At 43.7% G+C, this 13,232-nt stretch overlaps 1 protein-coding gene across 5 annotated transcripts in view; it reads left to right on the top strand.

Annotated features, from left to right (window-relative positions):
• kcnn1a (potassium intermediate/small conductance calcium-activated channel, subfamily N, member 1a) overlaps nt 1–13,232 on the top strand; it is a 54,766-nt gene that overhangs the window by 32,628 nt on the left and 8,906 nt on the right. For 2 of the 5 annotated variants that reach the window (XM_086172776.1, XM_086172780.1), the window contains exons 5-8: nt 77–85; nt 10,305–10,446; nt 10,964–11,074; nt 11,179–11,306. In XM_086172776.1, coding sequence (XP_086028902.1) covers nt 77–85; nt 10,305–10,446; nt 10,964–11,074; nt 11,179–11,306 — 390 coding nt within the window. Of the gene's footprint in view, nt 1–76; nt 86–10,304; nt 10,447–10,963; nt 11,075–11,178; nt 11,307–11,740; nt 12,082–13,232 lie in introns of those variants that run through there. The other 3 variants (XM_086172778.1, XM_086172779.1, XM_086172777.1) reach the window with 3 other exon arrangements.

Below are 13,232 nucleotides of genomic sequence, written 5' to 3' on the forward strand. Positions count from 1 at the left end.
TATGTGTGTGCATGTGTGTGTGTGTTTGTATAATGTTTTGTTGTACTTTCTATTTCCCCACTATGCTGCTCCATAGGGATACCATGTGAGTCCTCGTTCTCTAGCCGTGGAAAAAAAAACAACGAACAAAAAAAAAAAAAACAATCATTTTGCACCGAGCTGGCGCCACTGCTGCCCAACGTGGGCTTTATGGGGGGCAGGGGGGTGTATTGGCGGGGGGGGAGGGGCAGCCCCTCTAAAAACAATAAATTGGTCATCTTTTTCAAAAAAAAACTGAAAGGCAAAAGGAGGTAGGGCCTCTGGTTGGCACGATGGTGGCACCAACCTTCTGCTAAGGAAAAACAGGATCCCTCCAGGCTTTTATTCACCAGGAACAGAGCAGAGAGCAACGGTATGAGCAGCACTTTGAAGCAAGCGTCTCTTGGCTAACTATTTCGTGTTAGGCCAGTAGGGGCTGATGGTGGAGGAGGAGGAGGAGGAGGAGGAGGAAATTTGAGCTAAAATGGAGCAGCTCCTTCGAGTCACCTTCACAAGTCTGCCAGGGGGCAATTTGTCTCTTCTATTTTTTTTCTCCGTCTCCTTATGCAATTGTTATAGATCCATATTGTACAAAAGTCTTTTTAGCAGCAACGCCAAAGATGTGTCAAGGAGCAAAAACCCTTTTGTTCTTTCATTACCATCTCATTATGTGTCTTCCCTCACAAAATTAATCGAACGCTATTCTAATGGTTTTTCCACAGACTTTTGTCTGGTGCGAAAGTTTTGAGCTCCAGAGGAGAAGACAATTTGTCTCCTGTATCCCACAGACAGTCCAAGGAAAGGACAGATGTCAAGTCACTGTCTGCACTTTAATGTAGCGTCTGGCTGAGCGCTGGGGGTGTGTGTTACTCGCAGCAGGGCAATGATTTCAACTGACAGGGATGAGTAGTGTAACTGTCCTTTAATAGGCAGGTAAGTGAGGACATTGGTTCCCATTGTTGTGCGATGGATTGAACAGAGACACGATGCAAGGAGGAATTTGTTCTGCGGCGTCTCCACTCTCTCGTTCACACCCGTGGACCAGTTGTCGTCTCCCTCAGCCCCCTCCTCTAGTAAACATCCAAACAGCATGCAAAGTTTTCATGTTTACATTTCAATCCCATTTAGGATTAAAGAAAAAAAAAAAAAAGAATGAGGCGCTTGTTTCCCAAAGTGCTGTTTTTAAGTAACTTCCGTTACCTGTCGCCTTCACCACGCTGCCCAGCGCGAAACGGCAGCACGGCGCGAGATTGGACGAGCACGGAGTTACCTGGAAAATGCTTAGATGGGGGGAATGAAAGACACACCAGCAGGGAGATGTAGAGGGATTGTGGGGCGGAGGGAGGGGCTGGGAGTTGAGAGTAATGCAACGGTAGATGATCTAATGCTGGACATTAGCTCCCTTTCCCTTCTTTCTCAATACGGCCCATCGTCGGAGCTAACCTACCTCAACTAAGCTCCTTAACTAAGCTCTTTTGGCTTCTCCCCTCACTACCATAATACTCCCTCCCTCTCTCTCCTACTCCTGACTGATCCCTTGCAGATCTCCTACTGAACCCATCTAACGTGGCATGCTTTGCAGTTTTCCCTCATCTCTCCCCACGACAGACTCCCTGTCCCTTTGCCTTCCCTTATCCATCCTTACCCGAGCAGGCCTAATCCGTCTAGGACTCAGTTAAACACTTTCATGCATGCCTTGCCTGCCTACCTGGTTTCTCCCTTCTTTTTCGCTTAAAAAGTTATCTAATTCTCTCAGTCTCCGGCTCTAACTCTGTTATCTGAAACAAAGGGCTGTGTTTCGAGGCGATGTGAGAGTGCCCTTTCTCACCTCGCCTCACCAGCAAGGACCCGTAGGCTATGCAAAGGACAAGCTTTCAGAAAGTTTAGCCTTCTTTCCTTCAGAGTACAGTTTCGGATTATCGGGATTGAGTTACTAGTCGGTTACACCTACGCCCTAAATCTGACATCCAGACTCCGAAATGTTCTGGCAATAAGTGAGAAGCTAGGAAGGGTAACAAGCATTCCAAATGTCTTATCTTAATCTCACAACATTTCGGTGAAAGAAAAATCCACCGATTCACGAATGAACACACATAATTGAAAGCTTTCCCATTGATGTCTTGACTGAATATCGAGAACGTAGCAGCATGGGGTTGGGATTAAAAACATATATCCTCTCATTCTACTAGCTAGGAAACGACGACAGGTTCGGTCAGTAGAGAAAACCTGACACTCCGCAATTGAGAATAAACGGCAGTGGGCAGCTGGACGGATCAGTGTGGCTGCACCTCAGCAACGAAGGACCGGACCGAGGCTGTAAACGTATCGAACTGTTTGCAGATTTATCTGTGAAATCTCGGTTTTTGCAACAAGAGACGGTTTGGTTTCCCCTGAACTGTTGCCTACCTCAAGGACAGGAAGATTCTTCGTGGTCTTAATGGTGTGATACGATAATGTGTTGTGTTGACTGTGAATATAGAGTCTCCGCGAGGAATATCTGCATACAAGATAATCCGGAGGTAACAATCGCACCAAGATGCAATCTGCACTGAGGTGGATGGTGTGAACTAGTACTGATCTTTTCTCTAAGCCAAGAGAAAGCAGCTTGAATCGGATATGAATGGTACTTGTAACGCTGATGAAATGCCTTGACGGTGAAATTCAGCTCTCGGTGGAGCTTTGCGAACGCATCTTTATAATTTTATATTTTATTCATATTTATATTTATTTATATTTTATATTTATTATTCCCAGCTCATCCTACGGTGGCTAATACCTGCCTGGAACCAAATGGTAAATGGTGCTTTGCCGAATGTTGGCCTCAATACAGTAGCAGTATTATCTTGCATGATCGATTCCCTTTGGGCAACATTCATTTTAAATCATGGATCATCAGATAATTGAAAATCAATATTGATAAGTCAGAGCTTAAAAAAAGTTGCAAACACAGATGGTTACTCAAGTGGGGTCCTGCTCTCTTATCACCTGGACTGTGTTTGAATGCAGTTGAAATGATGGCCCCATTTGCATTTTTCCCCTTGATGACACCAGACAATGGAGGGAGCATGAAATGGTGTTTTTTTCCCACTTGACTAGCTACTGGCCAGTTGTGCTCATTCAGCTGCTCCCGGGTGGGTCTTTATTCTACAACCGAACGATCTGATTAAAAAGAAAAAAATAAATCAACCTTGCGTGAATTTGTCCTTTTAGAATTAAAAATAATCAGTTGTTTTACTCGCTATGAGGCCGCGCCTGCCCAATCAACGTAACAACTTATTTTAAAGTTAGCTTTAAATCGATGAGGATATATGATATTATCTAGAAACCCGACAGGCGGGATGGAAAAACAATATATGACCTTGACTTTTCTGTGACCTTCATGGATCACCTTAGGTCTTGGAATGTCAATCGACAGTTGTCACGGGACTCGTTTTCCCACAGGGGGAAGCAGTCATTTAACGTAGATTTAAACCACATTGTTATTTCCTATCACATCGGCAAATGGGACCGCATGTAGCCGTATTTCAAATCTGGCTCGTCGGTTTATCTCACTGCAGGTGCACGGCTCCAAGAAAAGTCTTTTTTAAAACCAAACATCAGCTGTAACTTCACTCAGATTTAAAGCCAGCCAGTCTGCGACACGGTTCCCATCTGCTAAAAATACTTGTGTTCAGTCACTGCAAAGATCAGAGAATTTGCTGTAATATAAATTGATGCTGAATTTGGAGCTGTCATGATTTGTTTTGGCTTTTTTTTTTTTTTTCTTCTTGTTCGGAGAAAGAAAAACACAAACAACCGCAGAAATATTGGGCTTCTAATAGCCTGTTTGTCCCCTCGAGCTTGTACAAGAGTGCCACCGAAAAAAACAAATTCTGGTAACGCAAGTTTTTTTTTTTCCCCCTGATTTATTTTCTCTGTATTACTGTGTGGATATTAGAAATTGGCGGCCGTCTGGTGTGCCAATGCACAACTGGTAATTAAGTGTTTATTTTCAAGGAACACACGCAAAGCCAAATATACTATGACAAGTTACGCAATCGAATATGAATATATAACAACACCTCGTTTGATTATTTTGTCCGCTTCACCGTATATGTGTTCTAGCCACTTGCGGTCCGCTCTTCTCTTTCCCAGCACTGGCTTAGAAAATGATTCCTTTTTCCTCCCTCCACGGATCACCTAGTACCAATAGGTCAAGGTATTGATGAACTGTTAGAAAAACAGCTGGCAAAATCGTTTAAGTGCTAATCTTTTTGTCTGAGACGTGTTTAGTAAGATAAAGAGGAGGCCTTTTAAATTGTGACACACCGCTGACCGACAGCCTAGTATAAGGGACTTTGAGAACCTAGAAAGAGCCGCTGCTGATTTTAAAAAATACATATCAAAAGAAACAGAAGGCACACTTGAGGGATTCAAATTGAGATTCCCCTTGTCACACAGTGACGTTACACTGGTTATTTCATATACGGTCTTTGCCCAAAAATCTGTTTGTACATGTATTTACTTTGTAGATGTTGGTAGATTAGAGGGGTACAGTTCGCACTACCTTAAAGTTTTGAAGGAAAACATTTGGGTGTGTTGTGTTGCTGTCGGAGTTTGAGCAGGGGTTTGTTTGTCTGTGTCCCTCCAAGGTCGGACGCTAAGTTTCCCGCGATGCAGACGAATCCTACCCAGTGACTGATGAATTCTCTTAAACATGTTAATTCTGAGAGTAGAATGGCTGTTGAGTTTAAACGGAACTGTTAAGGAGATGGGCACAGGTGTATTCGCAGGTGTCCTCGGTGTTGAGGGTGAGCAGAGACTGGCACGCCAACTTGGGATAACTTCACCATGGAAGCCCTGGAATGGAAAACTTGCTATCTGATTCCAGAGACAGAGCCTTGCTGTCGCGCTGAAACAGTAAGATAAGGAGCTTTGTGACCAAGACTTCCTGTCTGCTTGGCTTGTAAATCACAAAAGGGGGCACCAGGTCATACCAGGAAAAAGGTGTTCATGCATATGTGTGTGTGCGTGTGTGTATAGATTATTTCGCAGAATTTGACTTCATTGTCCCTGGCGAAATGACAAGCGCACACGCTTACTAGCATGGGAGACCAAGTTCTCATGAAAAAGCAAAATAAGAACCATATCCTGGCAAAGCAAATCAAAACTTTTACATGGATACGCAGTATGTTCGGCTATATTGTTTCCTCCTCGGTAATAACAACAGTTAGGTAGTGAACAGTAGGTAGTGCAGGCAGTTGTGTTTGGCTACAGAGATGTTATCTGCTATCTGCAACATACTAAATCATTACTATCTTTGGTTTGCACTTCATATAACTTGGCTGAGGTGTAAATCAAGAAATGCCACTTTTGATTTGGGCAACTAGACATTGAGCCCCTTCAACGGTTTGAGTGTTTGAGGACTTGCTGACCGGAGATAAACTTGGACTGGAGGCCAAGGAACGCAGGTGTGTGACCACCTTGTCTGACTCTCGTGTCCTCTATTTTGTCTGTTTACACGCAAACAAAACCACTGCGGTGATTGAAAGGCCCTTGATTTTCCGTTTTCAGAAATGACAGGAAGGGCGACGGCGAAAAGTGAATAATGTGTTTTGGTTATACAATGTCGAATCAAGTGTGTCATCAAGTCAACCGGAGAAAGTTTGGACTCCAAAAACGAACACTTCCTTCTCGCCATTACATCCTCAGCAAAAAACTTAAAACTATTAGAAGACGAATTACATTATTTGCCCGCGATAAGTTAGATCCACAGAGCACAACAACTGGATGACAGAAAAACTTGTAAGTGACCGTTCTATGGTTCAACACAAGTGATCGGGATCATGGGACACGTGACGCGGCACTGAGAGGCAGCAGACTGCATGTAGCCCAGTCACACCCAGTAATACAGCAGATTATGAGAAATGCCCATTGTCATTCCTTCGCCAGTCCTTATATCAAACCCACCCTTGAGTGGATGAGCAGGTGTGATTGGCCGGGTTATTGCAGAACCCGGGGGAAATCAGATGAATGGAAGGGGCCGGGATGAATTGGACAGTGACATGAACTACGAGCTCGGCGGGTTTGTCGTTTATGCGAGACGACAGCTAAGCCGGTCCTGGCTTCGATGAATCGCTGAAGAAAAAAAAAAAAAAAAAAACCCTCGAGAAACTAAGTTGCGGTCGAGATTTACCACCAATACGGTGAAAACGGCAACGAGTAAAGTTGTAGTAAAGTCACCCCTGTGACATAAATATGCGTACAAAAACTCGGCCTGTACGCTCAGAGCGCCGCTCACCAACCGGCGGCGTTGACACGATGCAGTTGTTTCACGCTTCTCGAAATCAGGACGTAACGGTTCTCGTGACCTCCCCTGCTATTCAATCCCAAAGCTCATCCGTCACACGGCAGACCAGCGACGGGATAGAGGCAGGGGACACGGCCAGCGGAATCGGTGCATGAGCGTGAACTCGTGAGTGTGTGCTTATTGAATAGAATCACGTCACGTGACCGCCTTGCTTTCCCCGCTTGAGGAGGCGGTTCCGGGAACGGTTTGTGTCTGACCCGCTCTTAAAAAGGAGGTTACACCTGTAAATATAGAAGGCCTGCAAATACGAGGAAGTCAAAACCCTTGATTTCTCTATCAGCTAACCACAGGACAGACAAGCTCACGGTTTCCCTGTTTCAGAATGAATCATGTGTCTCAGCGGCAGCTTAAATTTGTATCCCAGAGGTGCATCCTAAAATGTAAATGTCATAACGTGGCCACGGTCCAAGTCGAAAACGCCGCTGCTCCCAGCGACTCGCTTGCTTTGCACGCCGCCCGCACGGTTCCAAACAGGTTCGGTTTATTATCTATTTATTTATTTGTTTATTTATTTAAATGAGGTCATCATCACTTTGAGTTTAATCTGCTCGTGTTTACAGCATCCAACTAACTCCCCAATGAATGCCACAACATGTTTCTTTTTTGGTTTTTTTCCTCCGAGCAATCGCAGGCAGCGCTCAGATTCATTCATGCCAACAAGATCTGCTCTTGCTGGAAAACATATCTTTTATTTCTTTATTTGTTGATGCGAAAAAAAAAAAAAAAATAGAGAGGAGGGAAAGTCTGGCGAGGTGTGAAAGCAGGGACTAGTCTGTGCAGGAAATGGCTTCTAACCAGCAGCGGAAACACGGCGGTGGAGCGTGCACGCAGTTTTCAGCGCAGGATTTGGTTCTGCAGATTTGTCTGCATCAACTGTCGCACTATTCTTAGTTCCTAATCTTATAAAAGATTTTTTTTGGCGTTGGGTTTTTTCCTCAAATTGCATTTTGGTGAACACCGGTCCGTTCAAACTGAACCCCGTTTTATTTGAAATGAAAGTAGAAATTCTCCATTTTTAGTCCAAGGCATATTCATACTTTCCTTTGCAAAGTGGAAACACAGTGTAGTCATTTTTCTTAGGTGACCATTTCCATTGTTCCTATTAATTTGTGTAAGGGTGTGTGTCTCTGTACTGCTGGCTGCTTGCAGTATTTGCTGTCGGCTATGGCCTTTGTACTCCCTCGGGACTCGCCGCACAAATCCATGCATCTCACACGTCTTATGTATGTATCCACAAATATAAATCGTGTCTGGTTGACCGGCTCGCTCCGATCAATGAATCGCCGATAGTTTGAAGGCATGAGTGAAGCCCAAGTCGAAATCTCGTCCATAAACTTGCTCCGTATCAATGTCTGCCTGTTTTAAATAGATTTAATGGACACCTTTCGGTCCAGTCTGTTCTCCCTCCTCTAACACTCACCCGTCGGAGAAAGTTGGGCACTCATGTGGACGACAATGGCGGTAGTTATTCGCGACAAATAATTCCATCTCTGAAATATCTCAGGAAAGAGTCGCCGGAATTCTACTCACAGAGTGTCGGTCAGGGAGGATTAAACGGTTGGGGGCCTGTTCTCAAGACTGTATACCTCTTGCCCTGGAGTAGGTTGAAAGTGGTGCCAGCTCTTCTTCATGCTATTCAAAAATTTGACACAGTATATTGAGAGCCTTAAAACGCTATCGATCAGCTCCCCATGCATCCCTTTCCTCTGTATCCCTATCGATGTCTCGTTCTTTCAGAGTCTCGGAGAATATACGAGCTGAAAGACGTCCGCCACTGGGAAAACGTACAATAAAACCATAATCGAAAAAAAAAAAAAAGCTTCTCCGTTTTCGCATGTATATTTATAGATCGTATTTACAGCGGAGGGATAGCTGCTTTATTGCACAGTGATAAATTGTGTGCAGTTCTAAAATTTGCAGCACGTTTATGTCTGCCTCGGAGACATGACTCACTTTCAGCGTGCCGTGATGTCAAGCCGAATGAAATTAACATACTAGTCACTTGTAATTACAATGTTTAGCCAGCTGATCAAGTTAAGTCCCCTGGCAGCTATCAAAGGGCAGATGGTGGTGAGTTGGGATGCAGGTAAAATATACATAGTTGTCAAATTCAATGAGCTTCTTCCTATATTTCGCATCGAAACCTACCACGCCAGTGTTTACAAATGAGACACCGTCCATGAAGACGCACCCCCCTCCCTATGCGCTGATACTGCAGTATTTGTCAGAAGTGGTTTTCATCTCCAAAATCAAGCCCAGGTTTTTCCCATCTCTCCCCTGCTCTCAATATACTGGATTTGAAGCATGCAGGATACAGACACCTTTTTTTATTCCTGCATGGTACTGTACAGACTGCTTCTCTGCATGTCATCTATGAAGCCTGAATCCTACGGACCACACACCAACACCCACACACACACACACACACACACACGCGCGCGCGCGCACATGCACACGTATCGCCATCGAGAGGAAAAAAATGCGAATCTCCCCTCCCTTCCCCTCTCTCCCTGACTTTGAGCATGAACAAAAAACCTTCAGCTTGGGAGTTTTTAAAAACCTGCGGATGAGGCGATTGAGTTAATTCATTGTACTTGACGACAATGATCTGTCTTGGAGGAGAGGGAGGATTCCGACGGAACGAAAAAAAAAAAAACCTCAGGTGTGTGACTTCCGATGCGGAGAGACAAACGTAAGAAATTCGCGGTCTGGCCCCGAGTGTTCTCGTCTGTGCTAATTAGAGGTGATTGTTCTGGCCCTTCTGAGTGCACACGCTGGGACGCCGCTGGATAACTCCAATTTGCAATTCATGATTGACCCGGTCTGAATCCCCCTACGGAAAATCTTGAGCAAAATCATACAGTCCCATATATACTGCATATTGCCTTGTCATTTGGATGTTAGCGAGTAGCTGCCTCAAAGTGTTTAAACACATTTGATTTTTGTTTTCTTAAATTCCAAAATGAGACGTTTTCTGATCTCCTCCTCGACAGCCCATTGGGAGCAATCAGACAAGTTGAACGAGGGTGTATCAAACAGATTTGTAATGGACTTTGGTCTTGTTGCAAAAGGTATGGGAATGTCATCATCAATGCCGCTTTGTACAGTTTTTTAATAGAAATACCGTTGCGTATTCACAGTGGGCCTTTGGACTGACAATTCAAGCATGGCTGTCGGCTATTTTCAGCAAACAAGGTGTTTGAAGTGATGATTTGCATTGCCAAACCTTTCTCGGGGAGGGAAGGGGAGGGCACAGAAAAGTTGAGGAAGATTTGCAGCAAACCGTGACCAATGAGCCAATTGTTTGTTTGATTTAATGTAGCGGTTTATGCATTTTTGGATGCATTGACTTTACATTTGTTGGGTTGTCATATAAAAATCAGGTCAGACCTGTGGTATTCTTTATCCAGCCACTAAACGGCCAGCCTCTTTACCATTTGGAAGGAGTCTCCCAAAATGTAAAGCGATTTGGCCGGCTTTTCAATGCAGCCTCCTCACCAAAAACCAACATTTTAAAATTAAATACATTTACCTTTTCATGAAACTGTTTTTTTTTGCACACATCGGCTAAAGTTCCTCGACTTATCCCACATACTTTCTGATTCCGAAACAAGTTACAGAAAAAGAATACCAAAGAACCACAGCGCCTCTTTCAAACCCGTCCAACACATATTTTTATTTTTGTTACCCAGAATGGACTTCGAAGCCTTCTTTTTATAGACTGTGTGCAAAACGTTCCTCACAGTATAGTTATAGTAACTCCTTGCACCACGACTTCTTCCTCTCTCTCTTGAGCCACACCACCTCCTCCACCCACCACCTCTGTTTGGTTCACACGGCACCACACCATCCCCCCCCAGCATGCCCGCCTTCCGGAAGCCGTGCTCAGTTGTATTCACTGTGCGTCTCCCACTTCTGCTTATCTCTGTTGCTTTAGGTATCACGACAAACAGGAAGTGACCAGTAACTTTCTGGGAGCCATGTGGCTCATCTCAATTACCTTCCTCTCTATTGGATACGGGGACATGGTACCACACACGTACTGTGGCAAAGGCGTGTGTTTGCTTACAGGGATTATGGTAGGAACCTCCATATTCATTCTCACGTTAATTTATTATTACGCCATTATTCATTGGATCAATAACTACACATTTCTGACTAACATAAAGAGCAATTTATGTTTGACCGAAGTGCCTCAAACACAAATGCACCCTGGTGCATGGCAGAATTCCTGAAAAAAATTTGGCTGGCTGTTTTTGAAATGATTTTCATAAAAAAAATTGAAATTGAAGTTCAATTTTCATTTATCAGTTTAGCTCTCAGAAACGACTATCTAACATCCAAACCAAAAAAAACCAAAGCATCCAATAACAGAGTGCTAAGCGAGAGCTATACATTTGGAATTTTAGTTTCTTTTCTCATCGCCACATTTAGTTCTGTGCTAGGTTCTTGTTCAGGTGTTGTCACTTATATATTCTCTTAAATCTCTGCGTGTATACAACTCGTCATAACAGAAGGACCAGTTTGACACATATTTTTTCTGTTTTTCCGGATTGAGAGCAAGAAATGGCATCTGACCATGTCTTTGCACAACAGGGAGCTGGTTGCACTGCACTTGTAGTTGCAGTGGTAGCCAGGAAGCTGGAGCTGACCAAGGCTGAGAAACATGTCCACAACTTCATGATGGACACACAACTGTGCAAGCGAGTGAGTTGACCTTTTTGGTTTTACAAGTTTAATACTCTGCATCCCCCTTTAAACAAACACTTAAATTCTCGTGAGCTAACACCCGAGCGACCCTTGTTGCACAGGTGAAGAACACAGCTGCCAATGTACTCAGGGAAACATGGCTCATCTACAAACACACCAAGCTGGTCAAGAAGATCGATCACGCCAAGGTGCGGAAACACCAGCGCAAGTTTCTCCAAGCCATTCACCAGTAAGTGCCGCCCGTCTTAGTACTGCAAATGTACCGTAACACATTAGAAATGGAATTGTTCGCCACCGCCCACAAAGGAGAATCAGTCAGCTTTCCCACTAAGAGATACTGTTAGCAGTTTATCGCCTGCAGTCCATGTGTTTTTAGTGGTATTTTTACAACAAAATATTAAGGGTGTATATTTAACAGTTGAATTGCCATAAACTGCTGGAAAAGTACAGTCATAGCTGTAAATCCCCTCTAATGTTTAACACATCTTATTTCCTGTGATTGTAAAACTCACCAACCTACAAAGTCACATGGCCACACACACACACACACACACACACACACACAGGCCGACACACTACAATCTATTGTAATGGTCCTCCCTATTCCCCACCCCTTTTCCCTTTCCCCTCTCCCCCCAATCCCTTTTTACCCTGTGCTTACAGTGACAAGTGTAATGGTTTCACTCGTTTCGTGAATGTTGTGGGGTTAAAACTCTGTATTGTGTTCTGTCCTTGTTTTGCTCTATCACCGCAGAGCTCAGAAGTAAGTTGAGTCTTCTATGTATCCTCCTCCTGTTTCTTCAACGTCCCCCCTTCTTTCTCCGTGTCTGCGTTTGACATGCATGAAAAACAAGCGTGTGTTTATGAGGGGAAAAAAAAAATGAGAATAAATAAAATGAAAAAAAAAAAATGCTGGATGCTAGATTGTTTATTTTATTTTATTTTATTTTCACTTCAATGTGTCCCATTTACTTCCCTCTTCCTCCCATCCCCCCTGAATGGAATGAAAGCAAAAAAAAAAAAAAAAAAAAAAAAAATCCATCAACATTTTGCCACTGCCGTCAATGGTGGAGGTTTTGTCTGGAGAGAACGTGTGAAAGAAAAAGCATCTTGCACAGAATGAGCTTGGAGCGTTGTTGGCCTGTCCAGCAGTTCATAATCATCTACAACGTTCTGTAAGATGTTACCCATGATTAATATAGCAGTGCATCAGGCTATATTAACCTGCATTAACAGCACTCATCCTACACCCCTGATAATTTTGTGATGACGTGAACACAAACACACACACGCGCACACACACACACACACACACATACATACACATACACCATGCGGCACTGTGTTAATGACGCTGAAATTTCGCTGTTGTATTGCTATTGATTTTTGTTTCGTGTCTTATGCGAGGACGAATGACACCGCGAGCGCGAGACGCCAAAGGAAGGAGTTTCGGAGATTGAAAAAAACGCACTCGTAATGTTTTACGCTAATGAGATGCAATTTAGCTTTTATCCCCTATCCTTTCACCGGGCGTAGAGGATAACAAAGTCCAGCAAATAGATACATGTGAGCAGAACAGTTTGCCCGTGGAGACATAACCGCAAGCGAGCACTCTCACTCCGCTCTGATATTCCAATTTGCACATGAATAAATGCCCTTGAATGTCATCCTTTCTCATAATTTGCTGATCAGTGAAATTCTTCCCTCCTCACAAATCCAGATTACGGCTGCGCGATGCCACGGCTGCCAATAACACACTGTTCACATCAGCGTTAGCACGCGCTAACATAATGCGTTCGATTGGAGATAAGGAGGCACGATGTTGAAGGCATCGCGAAAGAAAAAAAAAAAAAGCCTTGTCTATCATCGCACAAGTTACATAAAATGTCTATCTTGCCATATGTTCAGTGTCATTAGACAGCTTCCTTTTATACGTGGCGTCAACCGAAGCGCACGCATCAACTCATTTGAAACGACACACTCAGGTTCTCGAATATTTATTTTTCACTGTGCACAAAGTCACTCACAGTCACTGCACGCTTACTGAATAACTGGTGTGTATATCAAGTCCTGCCTCTGACTTGCGTGTAGCACTGGAAAAAAAGGGCATGTCATCTTTTTTTCTTTCTTTTTTTTTTTTGAAACATCGCATTTT

This window comes from Fistularia commersonii, chromosome 25 (genome assembly GCF_037954325.1).
Source record: "Fistularia commersonii isolate RoL2024-O1a breed Wild chromosome 25, RoL_Fcom_v1.0, whole genome shotgun sequence".
In the NCBI taxonomy this organism is placed as follows: domain Eukaryota; kingdom Metazoa; phylum Chordata; class Actinopteri; order Syngnathiformes; family Fistulariidae; genus Fistularia; species Fistularia commersonii.